Source organism: Triturus cristatus, chromosome 2_2 (assembly GCF_964204655.1).
Source record: "Triturus cristatus chromosome 2_2, aTriCri1.1, whole genome shotgun sequence".
Classification (NCBI taxonomy): Eukaryota; Metazoa; Chordata; class Amphibia; order Caudata; family Salamandridae; genus Triturus; species Triturus cristatus.
Genome location: NC_140582.1, coordinates 58,798,193 through 58,819,190, shown reverse-complemented (window position 1 = coordinate 58,819,190; position 20,998 = coordinate 58,798,193). Strand labels below are relative to the sequence as shown.

Here is a 20,998-nt window from a genome sequence, read left to right as displayed (position 1 = left end):
GCCTTAATTATTCCCTGGCTAACTTATGTTAGACAGACTCTCATCTCTCTGGGTTTGGAGGTTGTGAAACCTACCCTAAATCTAGACTGAAATAACTTTTTATAGCCAAAAGTACACAAGACAGATAGATAAGGAATAAAGTAAAATGTACAGTAATGACATATCAGGCCATGCCCTTTGTGTTGTTTGGACCTTCCTCCTACCTTTCCCTTGTAGAGAACTCACAGCACTGATACATCTTGATAAGATTTTTTTAAAATTATATATTATATTATTTATTGCTGGGCTATCCTTCACACGCATACTCATTAAACCATATTTCTATATGCTCTTGTGATGCCAAATCAAAAAAAACAATCGATTTCACACATTGTTTTTGCTCTATATATGAGGCAGAGAGGAAAAAGTTTATTGTTCCATTATTGCGAAAATTTAGTCTGCGAAGTCATACTATAGCACTTTCAGTCCTCCAACAACTAGAAATGCCATTTGTATGTTTTATGACCGTGTCATTTTTAATGCTTCTGCAAAAACCAGAAGGGCTGCCACACCAACAATAGCCTAACGAGGTGCAAATATAGTTAACTAACAGCATACGGATACATGTATAGCTTAGTTTCTTATGTATTTAGTGCTAGGTGAACTGATGGTTGGATGTGGTTACTCATATACAGCATTTATATAACATATTTCTTACATATAATGACGTGTATAGGCTACCTATTTTAAGTGCGAGAAATGAAATTAGAAACTTTTATTTGTAATGCAAAATAAAGTTTTTGATTGATTGAGTGACGGGTGACCACAGCTACCAGCTCTGTTCATTAAATTACTGGGAAGCTGGGACCATGCAAACAGCCTTGCTGTTTGAGTCCAGCAGTGAGCTAAACACCCCACTGTTTCTTGGACCATGGGGACTTCATTCCATTCATGGAAGCAATATTTTGTCAAGCGGAATTCCAACTAGCAGCAAAGTTTTTCAACTGACCTAAAGATGTTCATGCTCGTGTTTGCCAATTTATAGGTACATCATTATTTTAGATTGGTGGGATTTCCTGTCCCATTAACTTATTAATAGAAAACCTTTCTACTTGTTGCATTCATACACTTTTTTCCGAGTGTGGGTCTCTTGAAATCAAACGTAACATGCCAGAATACCCATGCTGCACATCTTCTCCATTTGTTTTGGTTTTTTTAAGTTCCAAAAGTAAGTTTATTTAAGAATAGCAGTTAATCAATGATACTTCGTACAGGTAATCAATTGAAGAGAAAAACACATTGGGAGATATGCAAATCTAAAGGCAAAGAAAATCTGGTTCATGTTAAAACATAGCACAGAAGAAAAGGAAGATACAATGTTATTTAAATATATTATCATGTACATATTACTAAAAAAGAAAGGATATTAAGCAAAGTTAATACAAAATAAAGGAAGTCAAGGAGGCTTAGCAACTTATTGTAGTGAAGGTTGGGGAAGAAAGGATTTTTTCGCACTACCATCTAAAAATTGTGTGACAGGAGACCATAGGTGTAGTCGTTTTGTGGCAAGCGAGATTGGATAAACAAGAGTTGTGTCTAATCTGTGATTGTGACAAATGGCATACCACCGGGCGAGATATGACAGTTTGGAGGTGTCTTTCCAATTCTTTGTTATCTATTGAAGGGCAACTGCTAATAGTAAATCAATGATTCGTAATTGTGAGTGACTCTCCTGCCAATGAGGTGACAAGCTACCTAAAATAATATTAATGAAGGACAAGGGAACTGTGGTGTTGAAAATGGTGTTAATTTGAGACCAAGCCTGTTCCCAAAATTCGAAGACATATGGACACGTAAATAACATGTGTTTTAGGTCAGCAATGTCATGTGAGCAAGTACTGGGAGTAGCAGCATAAATCCTGTGTAGATGTGCGGGTGTAAAAAGCAATCTGTTATATATATAAAAAAATGTTTGAGTGGTGCTTACCGCTATGGAGGATTTCCTTATTTTGAACCATATTTTGTTCCATAAAGAGACGGGCTAATTAACACCCAAGTCAGTCTCCCAAGAGAGTTCTATTTTAGATTTAGCTCTGTTTGTAGGAAATTGTGTTAAGCGAGAATAAATAGTAGAAGCTTTAGGATGTACATATAGAAAACTGTTCCATATGTTATGAGATGGGGAGGATGGAGAGGGTGTTTGTGAAAGCTGAGTATATGTGTCGGAAATTGCAGTTTGTAAGGTTAAAAAAGGTATGCTTGAAGGAAGTCGGTAGGTGATAAAGGTCCTGTGCTTGCGAAAATTGAAGGGGTATGCCTTGGTCAAATAACGGGTGTACCCAAATTAAGCCTTTATCTCTCCATACTTTCCAGTATATAGGTTTGTTTTTAATTAATACAAGTTTGTTATGCCAAATTGTGGAATTGAGAAAAGTATCAGGATTGTGTGGGATCAGAGAAAGAGCCACCTGTAATAATTTGCATGAGTGTTTGATTATTGGTGTGTAGTTTTTATGCGGCTTGCAAGTGAAAGAAAGATATTCTTGAAATGAAAAAGGTGCTGTAAATGAAACTTCAAGGTCAACCCACAATGGGCTGTTGGATGATTGGTCAGAGATCCAATGTGGAAGATGTTTCAGTTGAAATGCTTTATGATAGCTGGAAAAATAGGGGAAATTAACGCCTCCTTCTGACTTTGGTCTCGTTAGTTTTTGTAATGCCATCCATGTTTTTTTGTTATTCCATAAGAATGTTGCCAATATAGAATTGATCTTGTGAAAGTGTTTGGCTGGTATAGGTACCAGTATATTAGAAATTATATAGAGTATTAAAGGGGTGAGCATCATTTTGATGGTGTCTAAACGACCCCACCAAGAGAGGCGAAGCGGATGCTATCTTGCAGTGAGCGTTTTTAATTTGTCGATGCATTTATCTGAGTTAAGAGATATAGATGTGCCTATGGCGGAAGAGAACCAAAGTCCCATATACTTTATATGTTTGGAGTTCCATGTAGACTTGGAGATCTGAAAATATTCCTTAAACGTGTATTTGGTTAAAGGCATAATCTCACACTTGTCAGTATTTAATTTATACCCGACACTAAACCATAAGCTTCAACCTCCTGTAAGAATGCAGGGAGTGAGGATTGTGGCTGAGAAAGGAAGACCAATATATCATCTGCATAGGTTGCACGGAATTACCTATTGGGCAAAATGTAAGAACAATTTAACTGTGAATCCGTCAGGACACGGAGCTTTATCTTTTTTGAGAGTCTTAAGTGCAGCTAGTAATTCATCTTGTGTGATGTCGGATTCCAAAGTGTCTAGAGTAGAGAGGGGAATATTACGCTTCTGAATATTGGAGAAATATTGAAGTATAGCTGTATCTGGAGGTAAATATTCTGGTGTGTAAAGAGATTCATATTAATGTAAAAATTCCTGAAGAATTTCGTAATCTTTATTTTTCGATGTTTGGTTATCCGCTATAATGGAGTCAATGTGAAGTCTGTTTTGCTTAATCTTAAAGATAATTGGCTAATAATTTGCCTGATTTATTTTGGCCATCATAGTATTTCGCGCTCGTCTTCAGTAAAAATAAAGAGGCATTCTCAGTCGAAGATTTATTAAAAGAAATCTTTGCATTTATAAGATCTTGCAACTAGCTTTTGTTTTAGAGGTATAAAAGGCATGTTCTAATGTTTTAATTGTAGTAAGAAGTGTATTGTGGATTGTTTTAAAAGATTTGCATTTTTTGATGAGTACCTAATAATAAAGTCTCGGGCGGTAGTTTTAAAAGCATCCCAGATTGTGCGAAAGGGGATATCCTCAGTTTGATTGGTTTGAAAAAATGTGTGAATGAAAGTGGTAAAAGAGGCTTTAAAGCTGGGATTGAGAGGTATTGTTGAAACACCATCTCTTGGGGGATGAAGGTTGTTGGAGAAGATCTAGTTGAATCATAACAGGAGCGTGATCAGAGATGAGAATGGGTCCTATGTCTGCTGAGAGCAGAGGTTGGGAAACTTTGCGTGTAATGAAAAAATGGTCAATTCTGGATTGTGTCTGATGTGGTGGAGAAAAAAGGAGTACTCTCTCAAGGACGGGTTGCAAAGTCTCCATGCGTCAACCAAATTTCTCTGTTCTATAGTTCGCAAAAATGCTTTGTGCGGTTTGTTTGGTATGAAGGAAACCTTGGAATTCCGAACAAGGAAAGGATCGATTACTTGGTTGCAATCACCTGCAAAAGTGAGATTCTCTGTGGGATGTTGCAAGAGTAGTTGGGATATGCGGGTCCAAAAGGAGACATCACCAGTGGTGGGGGCATATATGTTAAATAAGGATATGGGAGTTTTCCCTATCAAAAGATTGGCAAGCAACCATCTACCCTCGTTATTTGATTCCTGTGAGATGAGTTTGGCATTCAATGCTTTATGACATAAGGTTATGACACCGTTTCTTTTACCATCGCCTGGTGAGAAAAAAATTACACCTACCCAATTCCTCTTAAGCTTTAATGATTCGCTTTAAGTGAGATGTGATTCATGTTTCAAAGCTATGTTAGCATCCATTTTAGATAAGTGGGAAAGTACTCGCTGTCTTTTAATAGGAGAATTTAAGCCTCTGACATTCCAATGAACAATTTTTAGGAACATGTATGAATCGAATAAAATGAAAATTCAATAGAACCATTAATAACATATATATTTCCAGATAGAAAGCATATGATAAATACGAAGTTAAACATTTTGAAAAACATTCGGTAAGCGTATGAATGACATATAAAGCGTGCAATAAACACAAAAATGAGAACTATAAAAGCCATTTGAGTAAATTGTATAATAAGTACGAAGTTAAGAATTGTAACAGCCAGTTCAAGAAAATTGCGATGAAAAGGAAGAGAAAGAAGCAGAATTGGAAAAAAAGACATATGATAGAAACAAAGAGGGATAAAAGAGAAAGAGTGAAAGCTGTAAAGAATAGAATAAGAAAAAGGATCATATCTACATAATAGTCAAAACAATGATAGGATGGGGGGAAGAGACCACATGGACCGATGACATACCTGGACTCCATGAGGTAGGGCAGGGAAGACTTCGGGATGTAAATAACATACAAGATGAACAGGTCAGGCACATGAGATTGGGTCCTGTATGAAAAAAAAATGTGGTTAATACAATCAGGATGAAATATGAAATGACATATCTTGAGATCAGACAATATAAGGTCATAACCTGAAATGGAAAAAGTTAATGAGAACAAAAAAACCAGTATCTGTTCTATAATTCTGTAAGTAAAACAACATACCGAAAATCTAAACCTTATTTAAGTGTACAACATATGAAGAGCTTTTTAAAGCGAGTACTGGAAATGTTCATCCGTTCTGGATATTGTATGTTAAGGAAACTCTTCAGCTTTGTTGGATCCTCGTAGGTCATGGTATTTTTGTTAAGAGTGACTTTGAACAAGCAGGGGTGGAATAATCCGAACCGTGCTCCAATAGAATATAACGCTGGACTCACAGCAAGGAACTCTTTGCGTCTATCTGCTGTGGACTTGGCATAGTCTTGTGAAGAAAATAATTGGTGACCTGAGAATGAAATACGCTTCAGGAGCCTAACTGCGGATCATACTTTGAGGAGATCTGTATACTCTAGAAAATACAATATGACTCCTCTCGGTCTTTTCGTGCTTGAGGCTGCTGAATACGGTGGGCCAATCTATGAGCACGTTGTATATTGAGAGTAGTGTCCTCCGGTAAATTTAGTGTTGTCGGTAAAAAAATTTGAAAAAAGGAGATAGGATCCGACCCTACTACGCCTTCTGATAAGCCATAAATGTGGAGGTTATTACATCTGTTTCTATTTTCAAGGTTTTCAACTTGTTTTTGCAAAGATGTAATTTGGGAATGGAGAACGTCAACTTTGGTGTAGGATGCATTAAGAGTTTCAACATTATGTTCAACCTTAGTGACTCTTTCTTCCAATTTTTCCCAACCGTCTGTTAGAATTTATATCTTGGAGTTTGTCTCTTCAACAAATGGTCGCAAGGCTTGGATTTCCTCCAAAAGAAGATCCATGGAGACAGACGAGGATTGTTTCGGTGGAGAAGGGGGATCCTTTTTGAGACGCTTAGTTGTTACTTTATTAAGAGTAGAGGAACCATTAGCCCTAGCTGAAGAAGCAGCTGTTTTGGGTGTTGGTGCTTGGGAGTCCTCCAATTGAATGAAGTTCGCACGTGGCTTTGAACGAACAATAAATCTACGATTTAAGGATTCTTGCAATGGAGATACTTTTTTTAACCTGCTCATGCAAGAAGAAGAGTTAAAGCCTGTACACAAGAGGCTGTGAAAATCTGCAACATAGAACTTAAGTGAGCAATTCCACTAATAATAATAGAGAAAATACACTGTAATGGAAATTGTGTGTACTTGGCACTTGACAAGTTGTTATAACACAAATTAGCGTATAAGCATGGAATGAGGTATGGAAGTGGTGACCTTTGGCTTAATGAGAAGTAAGTGTGTGAAATATAAGTCACCTCTTGTTATCAAAAGTCATTAATATGTGTCACCTCAATTCTTAGGCTTGCCCACAATAAAGCGAATAACATAGTATGTTGAGATTAATGTCATAGCCTAGAGACTGAATAATAGACATGAAGCAGCCGATAGACACATGAGGGGAGAAAAAAAAATTCCTGTTATAATATTGAGAGAAGCAATCTTTATATGAATTAGACAGAAAACAAATCTGCAGCGAGAGTCTTGTTGAAGAAAATCACCTCATTCTGAATAAATAACTATGTGGCATATCAATAAAGCAGTGCAGGCTCTGAAAAAATCAACCATGTGATGTAAACGGTTATACACAGCAGGCTGGCAGCTCAGAAGTGAGGTTGCTATTATGCTTCTTCAGAGCATAATAATAAACAGGAAGGGCGCATTGAAACAAGGCCAAATTTCACTTCATTTTATAGCTTTCGAGTTTCAAACTTCGTTAGTTGTGTATCCTGTCACCAATAAATCATTTCCGTCATTGAAAGAACACGGCACGTGGTGAGAACGATTTCCCTCAGCGCGTAGGCAACCTTAAATTGACGGTTACTGTTATGTTCAGGCAAAACGCAATAAGGACCAGAAATGAGGCGAGAAATCATTTCAGTACTTAGCTCTTGAAATTTGGCCTCCACTGGTTTATTTCCCTGTCGCCAGTAAATCAGTGCAGTCAGTGAAAGCACACTGCACGGTGAGAACGGTTTCCCTAAGGCGCGCGGGCAGCATTGAAGTAACGGTTGACAATACAGCAGTTGAAAGCGCAATACGTGGTAAAAGGGCAATACATGTCAGAATAGAGTCAGAGTTCCTTTCACCTTGAAGCGTTTATATTCCGACCTTCATTCGTGTATTTTGCCGTACTTCATGACTCGGGTGATGCAGGAAAATCCCTCGGACTGCCCTGTCTCCTCAGGCAAGTCACGGGAGTGCCGCCATCTTCTACGGGCGCTAGCCACGCCCCCCGTCTTCTTCATCTAAGATGGCTACCAAGTTACTATTTTGAAAAAGATTTTTATTTTCTCTTAGTCCTTCCTGCTTTCTCTTTTAAACAACCTGAGCCCGAGTGGCAGAGGGTGATGATGTCGTTCTGCGCGTGAGCTCCATTGCTTAACTTAATGTGCATATAGGGATGAACTGTATGCAAACACTTATTCCCAGCCTGCCCCGGGTGACAAATTGTTCTCTGTGATCAATAACACAGATCTCTAATGCTTTTTACAGGTAACCAGTTAACATAGAAAAGTAAGTCTTTCTTACAACACCAATGGTTGTTTTGAAATCAGTTTACAAAACACACAGTTCAGAAGTTTATTTATTTAGGCATTTGTAAATCAATTGCTAGTGCATTATACAGAAAAGTAGTCAACACTAAAAACAAAGATCAGTACAAATCATGTAAGGAGGCAAGACCAGCTTGATACTTGCAGGTTGAAGAGAGGGAGACTGTGGGGAGGAAAGGAAAAGGAAACAGCAATCAAGGTTTCTCTGATCTAGTAGGATTCTGGTGGGCTCCTTTCAACAAGTACTCTAAAGAAATATTTTCTCAGGGTTTTATAGAAACCATGGTAAAGGAAAAACATCTGATTCCTTTAGGTAGTGTGTTGAGCAATCTGCAGGCAATGCACAAGAATGCTTGCTTTGCAGTTTGTAGCTAAAAGCTCAGGGCGCCTCAGGATTTGGGTGAGAGAACTTTTCTTGGCCTTGACCTGCTTGCAAAAGTTAGTTTCTCATGTAGGTCAATTACCTTAACACAGTATAACGGATTCTTGAATGCCTTAAGCAGATTCCAGCACAGTCTCTTTACCAGTGTTTGATTTGATAATATTTCTCGGCTCCCTCTACTGTTTTAGATGGCTAGCATTGTCCTGGTAAAGTCTTCTGCAATTGTGATACCTCAGTCTAGGTGTGATATATTGGTAGCTCGAAACACATGACATAATTCTTCCAAATGCATCTACTTATGAAATTGAGGTCTTTGGTATTTTGGGTTTGAAACACTTCTGCACAGCAAACAATAGATTTATTGTATTAACTTTTTGTATATAATGATGGACTTAATGCGCAAATTAGAAGCACTGCATTAGAGTTGCTCTTTAAAACATTGTACCTTACTTGTTTGTTGTATTTATTGAGCTAACCTACTATTGAGTTATAATGTAAATGATTTGCTTTTGTATTTGAACCTTTTCTGTGTATGGCACCTTAGAGTACTCATGTAAGTCTATTGGTTTTATCTTGTACTTAGATCTCAGCGTACTGTATATTGTATGCATCGATTTCAAAAATGTTTTTATTGTTTTTATGTGGACCTCTTCGAGTTCCAAAATTATAATAAATAAATCTTGTAATCAATATTATTTCTCGGCTCCCTCTACTGTTTTAGAGGGCTAGCATTGTCCTAGCCAAGCCTTCTGGAATTGTGATGCCTCAGTCCAGGTGTGATGTATTATTAGCTCGGATCACATGACAGAAGTCTTCCTGAGCAATTACAGCTTTAATGTTATGCGAAAAATTGAGCTGATAAATAGCAGTTTTCTAACTTATTCCTCTTGTGAAGGTTAACTAAGTTGCTATCAATGTAAAGCCTAACAATGTGTCTGCCAGAACCGGCTTGAGATAGATGCCCAGGCATTTGTAGCTTTCCAGCAGGCAACACTGCATGTTTTTGATGTTTCTGTTGCTTACATACTTCACTTCTGTCTAGATTTAGCTTATATTAGGGTTATAACTTCCACATTTCAAGATTGCTTATGATACAGCAAAGTTTGTTATGTCTTTTCGGGACAACACATTGAGTTAAAGTTGAGTGGTGTATTGTTACTGATAGACGTGTATCGGTTGTTTCCAGCTAGTAAAAGTCCCTGTGGCTCCACGTAAATATTCATTCACTGCAGGGAAAATGCGTGCCCCCCCAACCCTGCCTTCCCACTTTCATAAAGAGAGATATAATGCTTTAGTTATTAAAAACTTCCCTTCAGGTTCAGATTTTCGCCACACAAGGGGTTTCATGACAAGAAACCTCTTATTATGACTGCTGGTACCACCAAGGTAGAAAGAGCATGAAGATCACGGTTGAATGCTGCTCTTGCTGACTTCTAGTACCAGTTAACAAGAAGTGTAGAAGACATTGATAACACAGAGACCCATTCCTGCATTGCAGCTCCTTTGTGAAAACATACACTTAGCTGATGCAGAAAGATCCCTCTTCTAGTTACCGCTGTTTTGCCTAAACTGCAGAGGAGGACATCTCAATGATCCTGTTTCCATGCATAGATTATCCACACAGAGCAGAGTCCATAATCAGTTTAGTTGTAGAGCATGAGAAAAGCTGATCACTCTTCTGAAAGGATAGTCTTCCTCAATTATTCGACAGCGCTAACACTTTAACTCTGTTTGACCTTACAGATGGGGAAAGTCATATATCATTCTGCAGAGGAAATGATACGTCCAATAGGATACTAAATAAGGGCATTAGAATTCAGAAAAAGAAAAGTCAAATCCCTAAATTGCCTTATGAGCAATATTCAATCATTTGTTTCCTTGTTGGACTAATAGAACGATCCCTGCTACATTTATTTGCTGGCCGAGTAATAGAATATAGTCTGTAAACTAATATTGTTTTGAATGCTCTGGCATTTAGTTATGTTAAACTGGAAACATTTATGGTTGCCTTAGCAGTGTTAATTATGTTGACTTGTAGGATGACTGAGTCATTACCTTGTCAGCTAAAGAATCATGTACCATTTTGTGCGAGCATACCATGGTGTTTACCATCATCAATTATTGTTTGTGAAAATTCTTTAAACAATTTTCAGAGGAAGTAAACCCATTGACTTTATCTCAATAACAAGCCATCTACTATACTGCTTTATTCAAAACTCAAAATACACTTTATTCGATTTAAAAACAATTAAATCATAAAAGCACATCATAAAACAAAGACTTAAAAACATGATGTATCAATCCATGTAAGAACATTAAAAATACAATGCAGATTTCTTTAAACATCCCTAACGTGAATAAAATCGAGAATCAGTTACGCTGGACTCTGATTACATCGAGTTTCTAGATTTAACCACCCCTTTTAAAAAATATAGCTATATGGCCAGTACTGATTTCATCATCCAAATATTGCAGTTTAATGAATGCAGGTCGACACTGTCTCAGACCTTGTGATTTTAAAATGGGTATGATCCATCTCTTCCTGATTAAGATGTAAAACTTGCAGAAAAATATGACATGTATTGTCGACTATGGGGAGATGTCATTGCATGGGCACAAAAGATGTGACCAATCATTAATTTGGGGGAATGAAACCATGTTATGAAAATTGCCTAGACGCAAACGCGTCAAAAGCATCCTAGCGTATATACTGAAGTCAAACGGTCAGGTTTTTCAAAAAACTCGGGATGACCCATGTCATACAGGCTTTTTTTTTTACATACACCAACCAGGGAATACATAAAACCCCTTGTAAATTCAGACAGTCGTTTATCACATCCCGGTTGAGACTGGTGGAAATACCATTCCAGACTTTATGCCACAATAGTATTGGCTGTATTTTTATTAAGTCGGACACATATGGTAGTCCCAGTTTGGCGTGACAAACATACGTAGCGGTGCTGTCTGGGACAGCTAAAAGACATTTTAAAAAACTGGTCTCGATTTTCTGAATAGACTCTACACTTGCATAGCCCCAAATGCCAGCTCCATACAGTACAGTTGAAATGCATTTGGCCTTGTAAATTGTCAGTAGATCTTTAATGGGACGCTTGCCTAGATTCCTAGCAAAATTTAAAAGGGTTCCCACGGCTTTAGCAAAGAGCAATTTTCTGGAATTGCTAGCTGGAGCCCACGAACCCCTATTTTCAAACACAATACCCAAATAAGAGAAGGACTTGGCAAATTCCAACCTGTTGTTACCAAAAAAAATATCACGACACTTGGTAGAAGGCTTAGTGCATTTCATTGTAAAAGTTTTGGCGATATTTACATTTAGGTCTAAATTAGACATATACAACACAAAACTCGTGACTAGTCTCTGCAGGCCTAGTGGTGTACGAGCTATTAAAACTGCGTCATCAGCATATAAAAGTATGCCAATAGACCGTTTGCCAACAATGGGTATATCTAGACAATCCCTATATAGGGTATCCCCCAGGCTATTTATATAGAGGGTAAACAGGAATGGTGCTAGTACGCACCCCTGCCTTACCCCCTTTCTGACAGGGAAGTTATCACTGAGTTCTCCTGTTCTCCCATAGCGAACCCTACCCCGGGCATCAAGGTATGATTGTTTTAAGAAATTAATTAAAGGGGTTTCCACCCCCATGGCCTCCAGTATGCTCCACAACTTCTGATGGTTAACACCATGAAAAGCCGAACTCAAATCGACAAAACACAGGTATAAACTCCCCTTTTTTGCCTGTGTATATTTCCCCAATAGGAGGCATAAGTTCAAACTCTGTTCCACTGTGCCAAGACCTTGGCGAAAGCCGTACTGAAGCTCAGAAATTACACCGGCATTCTCTGCCCACATTTGCAGTCTATTTAAAATATTGTGCCCGGCTACCTTCACTAGAGAATCTAGCAATGAAATAGGTCTATAACAAGCCGGGTCGTTACGATCGCCCTTCTTAAATATCGGGACAAGAATTGATTCCGTCCAGGTCGGAGGGAGGCCGCAAGTACAACAGGCCCGTAGGACCAGAGTAAGCAGTGGGCCCCACAACAGGGGGCAAGATTTAAATAAGTCCACAGGTATACTATCTGGTCCTGGGGCTTTTCCGCCCTTGCTTGCATTAATGGCCAAGATTACCTCGTCCATGTTAAAATCAATATTGACTGGGAGGAAGTTAGACAGAGCAGGTCCGGGATCATCACCCTGGGGGGTGTCATCATGATTACAATATAATCTAGAGAAATGAGACACCCATTGATCCTCCCCAATCGAAATTTCAGTGCTGGGTAATTTTTGTGTAGCAAGAAACAGAGCGTTCACCGCCCTCCAGAATCCTTTTGTATCCTTGATGGCTGAAGCTTGCTTTAGCGCCTGCCATAGGTCATTCCTTATGACCTCCTTTCGCTCTTTTAGGAACTTTTTATACGCCGCCCTGGCCCTTTTGATGGCTTCCTGATCTTTCATGGGCTGGTGTAGGATGGCTATCAAGGCTGCATGCGCCTTACTACACCTATGGTCAAACCAGCCTGGCCTATCTTTAAAAGATCTTTGAGGCTCTGATCTTAAGTTAGTTTGTATGGCCTGTGTAAATTTACAGAAGGAGTTAACGATGTTGGAGTCCAAGGTGGTCTCATCAAGACAGACAAAAAAATCTGTTTTACAACTAGTCAAAAGTGACTTAACAGAAGTGAATCTATCCCTGCCCGTTTAATAGTGTAGCCATTGACCCTATTGATGGCAATATCTTGTGAGGCCTGTGTAGACGCGTGTTTTTTAGCTAGCACGTTAGCTGGAAAATCCAAAATAACACTCAGCGGATAATGGTCACTGAAGGCAACTGGATACATTTTAAAATTAGATATCCTACCAGCGTGTCTGTTTGATATTAATAAAAAGTCTATGGTCGAGCACAACCCACGGCCGTTGAAAGTATGACTAAATGGGGAGGCAGGTGAACAAAGATCATTGGCAAAACCCAAATCCTGGGTAAACTTAATTACATTTAAATGATCCCCAAATGGAGTATGCAGGAAATGGGAGATATCTTTCTTATCGCCAGACAATAAACCACAATTACCGTCTGATGCATGTGGACAAGGACCCAAATTAAAGTCACCAACCCACATTAAACAAAAATCCTTGTTATTACCCCTTTGTGCTTTATCCAAGGCCTTCTGTAGCTGATTTAATACTACCTCAGATGCCGAGTTAGGTATATTATTGTAAAAATTAACAAGAACAATACAATGTGTGCTATCAATGCTCAACTTCAGGAACTGAAAATAGGTATTAGATTCGGAAAGATCTATCTTGCTCAAATTCATCCTATGGGATAAATATATAAATAAGCCTCCCCTATTCCTCCCACGATTAGAAGGTACGGCCGGCGTAAAAAAAGATTTGAACCCATTGATGTGATGTACCACGCCCATCCAAGTTTCTTGGAAACATAAGATATCAAAGTTATATATGAAGTCTAACCAGGCGGGATCAGCTAGTTTAGTAGCTAGTCCCACCAGGTTCCAAGAAAGAATATTCACTAGGCTAGGCCTAGGCTCACCCTGAGCAACAGACTTAGTACAGACAGCTATATTATTAGTAGCATTGGGTGAAGGGGCCAAACTAAAAAATAAAGATGAATGTAACGTGTTCACATTACACAGCTGTGCTCCCTTGGTGACATTACCAGCGACGTCACTAGGTGACTTGGCACCAATCGATAACCCCAGTCCGCCAAAAGAATAAGTATCCGGAATAGCAGACCTCGGGCTAAGGAAGTCATGAACAGGTACCCTTGCAACAGAGGGCATAGATTCTGAACTGCTTTATTCAAATGTTTTGGCTTAAAATATTTATAGATAGTTTGTTACATATGGCAACACTAACCTGGGCACTGCCCATTGGATTGTATCAGGCATTCTATACTAGAGTGCTTTTGATTTAAGCTTCTCCTGCTTCAGTGTCCCATGGTGATGTTGCTGAAGACAAGGTAGCTTTAGAGTCTTTCACAGGATGAATTTTGAGTAACATGTGGAAAAGTGATTTGGGCTAGGCCCCATGGTATTTGCAAACATAGCACATGTGCTGCTTATTGCAGAATGAGCTTATAGTGTTCTCAGTCCATGCTGAAGAACATCTACCTCTAGCTCTATTCTAGATGTCATAGGCGCCTTCAGAGGGAGTAACTAGTGTTTGGAAAACATCTTATGATCTGCCAAACACATTCTCTGTCCAATATGATGTGAAACTGTTTCAAAATATCCATAAGTATGATGCTGATCACAGAGCCCAATTCACTATTTAATGAGGGCAAAAGTCTGAGTGTCATTGCAAAACCCCAAATACCTTGTTCCACAAATGCATAATATTTACCAGCAGTCAGGTTCTAAAACAGTTCAGATCAATGACAGCCAATCCTGAGTTGTAGAAATACATGCACAGAGACTTGGATAAAATTCACACACATTACTTAAAAAGTGAGGAAGCATAAATGTGGCACCAGTAAATTGCACTTTCTTTGTGAGTAATAAAACTTTGTGGGTTAAATTTGTTTACTGCCATATTTCCATTTGCACCCCTTCATGCTCCCTTTATTCATGCATTTTCATACACATTGCTTATCTGAGCATGCATTTCTTACGCTGTACTGTAAATTTTACTAATGAAAATATTAATAGAGAAATCCTACCATGCAGGCAAAGGAAGGCAGTTAAATTAGTGAACTAAGACAATTTGCATAATGAAATCCCCCTTCCTTTAAATAACCTACCCTCCACCTCTTCGTTTCTGAAGCTTGTCACATAGCATGTTTGTGTGGCAAGGGTAAGGGACCAAAACTATAGGGTCTAACTGATATGCAGGGCTGGATTTCCATGACCGACTAGACTGCACATGTGTACGCACAGGTCACTTTTTTAAAGCAGAAAGATGGCCCATTTTTTATGAAAGAAGGGAGCACTCAGGAAACTAAACTGATATTGTCCAATGACATTTCCTGTCTTGTTTATAACAAATTCTATGAGGATAATAAAACAAGTTGACAAATAACAGGGTTGAAGCATTACGCACACCAGAATCACTAGTCTAGTTGAATTGGAAGTGGTACTATTTCATATGGCACTACTGGCTGTAGTAATTAAGAGTGCATGAGTGTCTTTGTTCTTGTTTCATCCTATGACACATAATGTATTATTTGTTTTTAGTATGACCATTCATACCACAGTAATGAGTGCTGCATTTCCAGACCAGTACAGAACTCAGATAAGGACTAATGTGTAAGTGATAAAGTAAGTAATAATTTAACACTTCCAGTTGTCCTTTGAATCTTGCTTTTTATTTTCAGTCTTTTCTTTTTTTTGTCTCTTCTTCCCTCTTTCTCTATCCAACTTTTGTTGTTGTATGGAAAATATTTGTTATGGATGCTTCTGATATTGCTAACCATGTGCTTGTCCTAGTGCTTTATTAGTTTGTAATACTATCTTCTTTGAAATCCTTTCTCATTTAATGAAATAGTTTTAGTATTGTTTTTTGTAATGTCAGCTGATTGAGGAACCTAATTAAAAGACAAAAGTTGTTGTCACGTTTAAGTAGATTGAATGTCTGTGTTTCCTTATTACAACCACTTTGTTCTGATGGTGGATCTTTAAAGGGTGACAGGTTATGTTTGGTTTTATTATCTTGGGATACGAATGTCTGAGGGTAATTAAATCTGGATAACAAAAACATCCCAAGTAAAAAGAAAATGAGCAGCGAAAAGAAGTGTAAGGAAACAGTAAATAAAAAGGATTCATCTTAAAGGACTTAGGGGTGGTAATTAATTAAAAAGAGGAGGAGGGTTTGGGGGGAGTTTTTTCACGAGCCGATATAGGCCTGTCAGCAGGTGTTCCAGCTTTAACAGTTCCCACAATTGGGCGTATTGTCCTGGCATTTTGGCGGCTTTGTGTTATTGTATACAGGACGGGTGGGTACTGGCTTTCAGCTTTGTCATATTTCTTGGGACACAAAAGCATTGCTTTGTGTTTGCATTATGCCAAACTCAATAAAACAAAGTTAAACAAAAAAAAAGAGGAGGAGGGGTTACAGGGGAGCACCCTGTAAAAAACATTACATGGACAAATAGCATACAAGCATTATATAAAAAAGTCGAAACAAATCTTGTAAATAGCAGAAAACTGGCAAACATAAGCTAAACTTAAAACAAACATTGACTGAAACTGATTATATCCATTCATTGTAAATGTTGAGAAAGATTTACATAGGAACCTGTAAATAATTACCTCCAGATTAATCACACTAGATTAACTGAAGGCTTGGTTTAGAGTTTGGCAGATGAATTACTTCATCACAAACATAATGCACATCTCAGTTGCCTTATTAAATGTGCACTAAATTCTATGACCTGTATATTAAGGCACACAGGATATCTGTCACATTTGTGATGGAATGCCCTTCCGCAAACTATAAATCCTGATCTAAATAATTAATGGTCCCAAAATAAATGGAAGGCTTTAAAGCTCAAAAGACAATTGCTTGGCATTGGTTTTGTTATTTCCCCTGCTTTAGGTGTAAAGGTTATGTGGTAATTGTATGCAATAAGACCCTTAATATTAAGCTAAAGTCTCAAGAATGTGATGATAATAATCAGTCTGTATTTATAACTGTGGTGATCAACAAAATGCAATTAATCTTCAAAAACGACTATGAATACAATGCAATTAATCATATATCTTAAATGTTTATGGTTCATTTGAAGATGATACCTCTTTGTTGAATAACACCAAGCTGATTGAGCTGATATAATGTCATCTTAATAATCTAGCTTTGATTCTTAGAGAAATATTTTAAATCCTGATTCTAGGGAATAAATAGTTGTCTTGCTTGTTAATGGTTCTTAAACTAGGATAAATTGTACTTTTACACGCAAAAATGTAACTACCTATTAAATTACATTTTTTAGAATTGCTGCAATGTGCATTTCTGATCATTACCCTCCTATCACCCTTGATCCTAGTTGTTAGTTAAGACATTTAGTAGAAGGAGATTTTCTAACATACTGATTTATAATTTATTACTGCTATATCTGACATCACAAAAGAAGACTTCATCCTCAGTAATTCTAATAATACGTTTATCTTTAATAAGTAGGATGCATACAAAGCTTGCTGGAGAGTCTTCATCATTTCTTGTGATTCAAAAAGAAGGAAGAACATGTCCCTTGAATTTTCAGAAATTTTAACAAAGCCAATTCAAGTTCCAAGTTTATTGACAGATCAAACAACATAGTTTTATTGTCAAACAATTCATCAAAACATGCACAAATAAATAAGGCAGAAGTAAATACAGAATATATGAAAACAAATTAAAATCCCTACAATCATAAAATAAATGCAAAACAGAAAATATCAATTAAAATCATTAAGCTAGCAGACCACTGCTCACGCATATCCAAGTGCAATTATAGCAAACCATTTCATATCACTAAAACATGTACATAGAACATTCCTTTGATAGAAATGGTCAGATACTGCCTTCACTACCACACTCAAGAATCACTTTAGCAAATTCTCAAAGTATTAGGCATGTGTGACATCTCCAGTAGACAAAAGGGGGACAATCCACCTGGCCCTTGGTCCAGAATAGTTTGAGCAAAAAAAGAGCAGATTTTCCTCTGTCTCGTCAGATAACATGCATGACTGGCACAAAATGGACCTTGCCCATAGCGAAGCCCATTTTGGTAAAAACACAGCTGTCAGAAAGGTACTGTACTTATGTTGTAAATAAAGTGAGCATGCGTGCGCTGGACAAATAAAGTTTAAACATTACTCAGCCTTGGGCACACTCTAGAAAAATCCTTGTGGAATTGCCTGTAGAACTAGACAATTCATTCTGAGCAATAACTCTCTCCCAGTATCTAGCTTTAACAGCAATAGCTGTGGTGAACATGATTGAAGAGGATACTTCCCAAAAAGTGCCTAAACTGAGGGCATAGATGAATTTCTCAACATAGGCTAGACACTTGATCTTATTAGAGTTGCGTCAGATTTAAAAATGTTAATCTTTAAAATTGCATATCTCTGGTTTTACTGATTGGGTTTTTGTCATTTTGTCTTGTTTTATTTATTAAAGCATACTTGTTTCTAATCTATTGTGGGATTCTCTGTGTGTTGTGTTTTCTCTTTAGTACTTTTGAAGTGTTGCACACATTGCCTCTAACTTAAGCCTGACTGCCCTGTGCCCAGCTACCAGAGGGTTAAACATGTTACTTTGAGGTTTGCTTGTGACTTCACCCTGAGAAGGATTATGGCTTTTGCTTGAGTAAGGTTCCATCCCCTCAACCAGCAACCCAATTCTTACAGGCTAAAAATGCTTAGTCTAGCGCACTACACCCCTAGAGCCAAGCTGCACTCGGATGACTAGGCCCAGTTAGGCTAAAACCAGACCTGGGTACTTGTGTTCCAGTTCAGAGAGGACCTGGCTTGGCAGTACAGGCTAAACTGTTCCGGTTGAAGCAGAATGAAGGCTGATTTTACATATGGCTGAGTCTAATCTGAGGAGGCATTGTGAACGAAAGAAGGATGGTATGGGATGCAGTGCTTACTAATTACCAGTGGCTGAGCTTAATTCAGGCATTCCATCTATCACTTTTTTGTACAGCCTTGCACACTAATCAAACACAGCCCTGATGCACCCTCGTATACAGCTCTTCTAATGTAATGTTGCAATACCTTCTGCAATGTAATCCTGTAAAAACATCTGATTCTGTCATCTATGTTCAAGCAACTTCACTCCGCCACGTGGGCTGCTGCTCTGCCTATACAAAAATGAACTTGCGAGCCAGCGTGTCAGGTGGCTGCAGTGCACTTACAACTGCCCTTACCGCCATCTTCTCATCTAATGAAGCTAGGGTGACCAGACGTCCCGGATTTCCATGGACAGTCCCAGTTTTCAGAGGACTGTCCTGGTGTCTCAACTCTTTTGTCAATTTTAACGGTTTTTGGGGTAAAGGTCAGGTTAACCTGCGAATCAGAAGCCAAAAGTGTACTTCCCTTTCACATGCACATCTAAAGTCTTAAATAATTGAAGTATTTATTGGTTTCTGACCAGCAGCACAGTCTGCTGCCTTATCCAGCAGCAGAGACAGAGTAGGGAGCAGGGTGCAGGGTGGAGGTCATGCCATATATAATGTTATGTGAATATATATATATATATATATATATATATATATATATATATATATATATATATATATATATATATATATATATATATTTTTATATATATATATATATATGCTCCGAATAAAAACGGGGCAGGCCAGATATAAAAGTGAGACAAAAGGCTTTAGTCCTAGTTTTATGTCTGACCTTTCCCGGTTTTTGCTTCTAAAAATCTGGTCACCCTAAATGGAGCACTATAGAGAAGTGAGTCTTGGGGTCTGTGGGCAGTGAGAGGGGTTATATTAGAAGAGGACGTGCTTTTACCATGATATTCTTAATCTAGATGGGTAACTTCACTCATCAAATGTACCAGAAATGAGAATTGTAGTGCTGGACAATCAAGCTTCACTATAGGCATGGACAGGAGCGGGCTGAAGTGTTAAAGTGGATTGTTTATAATCTCTTTAAATAAAAACATAATCTCACCATCATCAAATATGAACGCCATAGTAAAACAATTCATTTTTATGGCTATTCCCCTGCGCAACAGAGCAGACACGCCAACTATGATTGTGCCAACTTTATTTTTGTTGCATGTTATGGTAAACACCACATAATTGTCTGTAACCCCTATTATAATAACAAAGTACAGCAGGAGCACAAAAACCAGGTGCAAACGCTTATTGTGCCCCTGAGTCAATTTGTGCAATACGGGCCCAGACCTACTTTAACCCCTTCTCAGCATCAGACATACAATCACCTAAACATACATATATGCAGGTACTCATGCACACAGACATAAACATATATGGCGTGTAACACACCACCCAGTCAGAGACCAAACAAGCACACATATATTGATGAACATGAGGGAGGTAGGCAAACCTATGGATGGACAGATGTACAGAGGAATGGATGCAGTTTTCAGGGCCACATAATCTTTGGCTCCACTGCAAAGGAAATCCATTTTCATGTGGAGATAAGAATGGAGTGCCAGCACCAATAAGTCATTGGCCCCACGGTGGGCAACTCACTTATTGGATATAAACTACTTCTGTGTCCAGGCTAGTGTCTGTGTGAGCAAATAATATCATGGAGCATGGCAGGAGGTGGATTACCAGACTGTTACTTCAGGTTACCCAGAACTGGTTGGTTCTTTTTCTCTAGATGCTCCCTCGCCCATCCAGAGTTATTTCTTAGTGTTGAGTGTCAAATCTGAAAATTAACTAATCAATACCATATTTGTGCATGTGTGAGGATTGCTACTTGTTGGGTGGCAAATCCTACTGTTTTGATCTTTCTTTTGCTGTGCTCAGCTAACTTGACTTAAAGCTATAAAATCATGCCAATGTAAGAGACTCACATGTGTAATTTGTGGGTCCTCTGGTATAGATGTTCTTTTGTACAGATGTTCTTTTTATTTGATCATTGTTTCAAAAACAGTTGTTCTGTACTACACTTTAAAGAGGTAAGTTCACATCATTGTTCCATATATAAAAAATGTAATGCTTGTCTTAGGTCTATAGGATGACATTTAAGAAATGTTATCAGATAGAAATTGGTTGTGATTGTATTTGTAGAACCGCATGATGGGCATGCTTTGATTGTTTATAGTTGCAAATGTAACCAAATT

The 20,998-nt window shown here is 38.2% G+C and overlaps 1 protein-coding gene across 2 annotated transcripts in view; it reads left to right on the top strand.

Annotated features, from left to right (window-relative positions):
* NAAA (N-acylethanolamine acid amidase) overlaps positions 1-20,998 on the top strand; it is a 239,719-nt gene that overhangs the window by 196,363 nt on the left and 22,358 nt on the right. The window contains exon 10 of one of the 2 annotated variants that reach the window (XM_085640978.1): positions 15,412-15,495. In XM_085640978.1, coding sequence (XP_085497104.1) covers positions 15,412-15,487 — 76 coding nt within the window. In that variant the 3' untranslated portion in view covers positions 15,488-15,495. The remainder of the gene's footprint in view (positions 1-15,411; positions 15,496-20,998) is intronic. The other variant, XM_085640979.1, reaches the window with a different exon arrangement.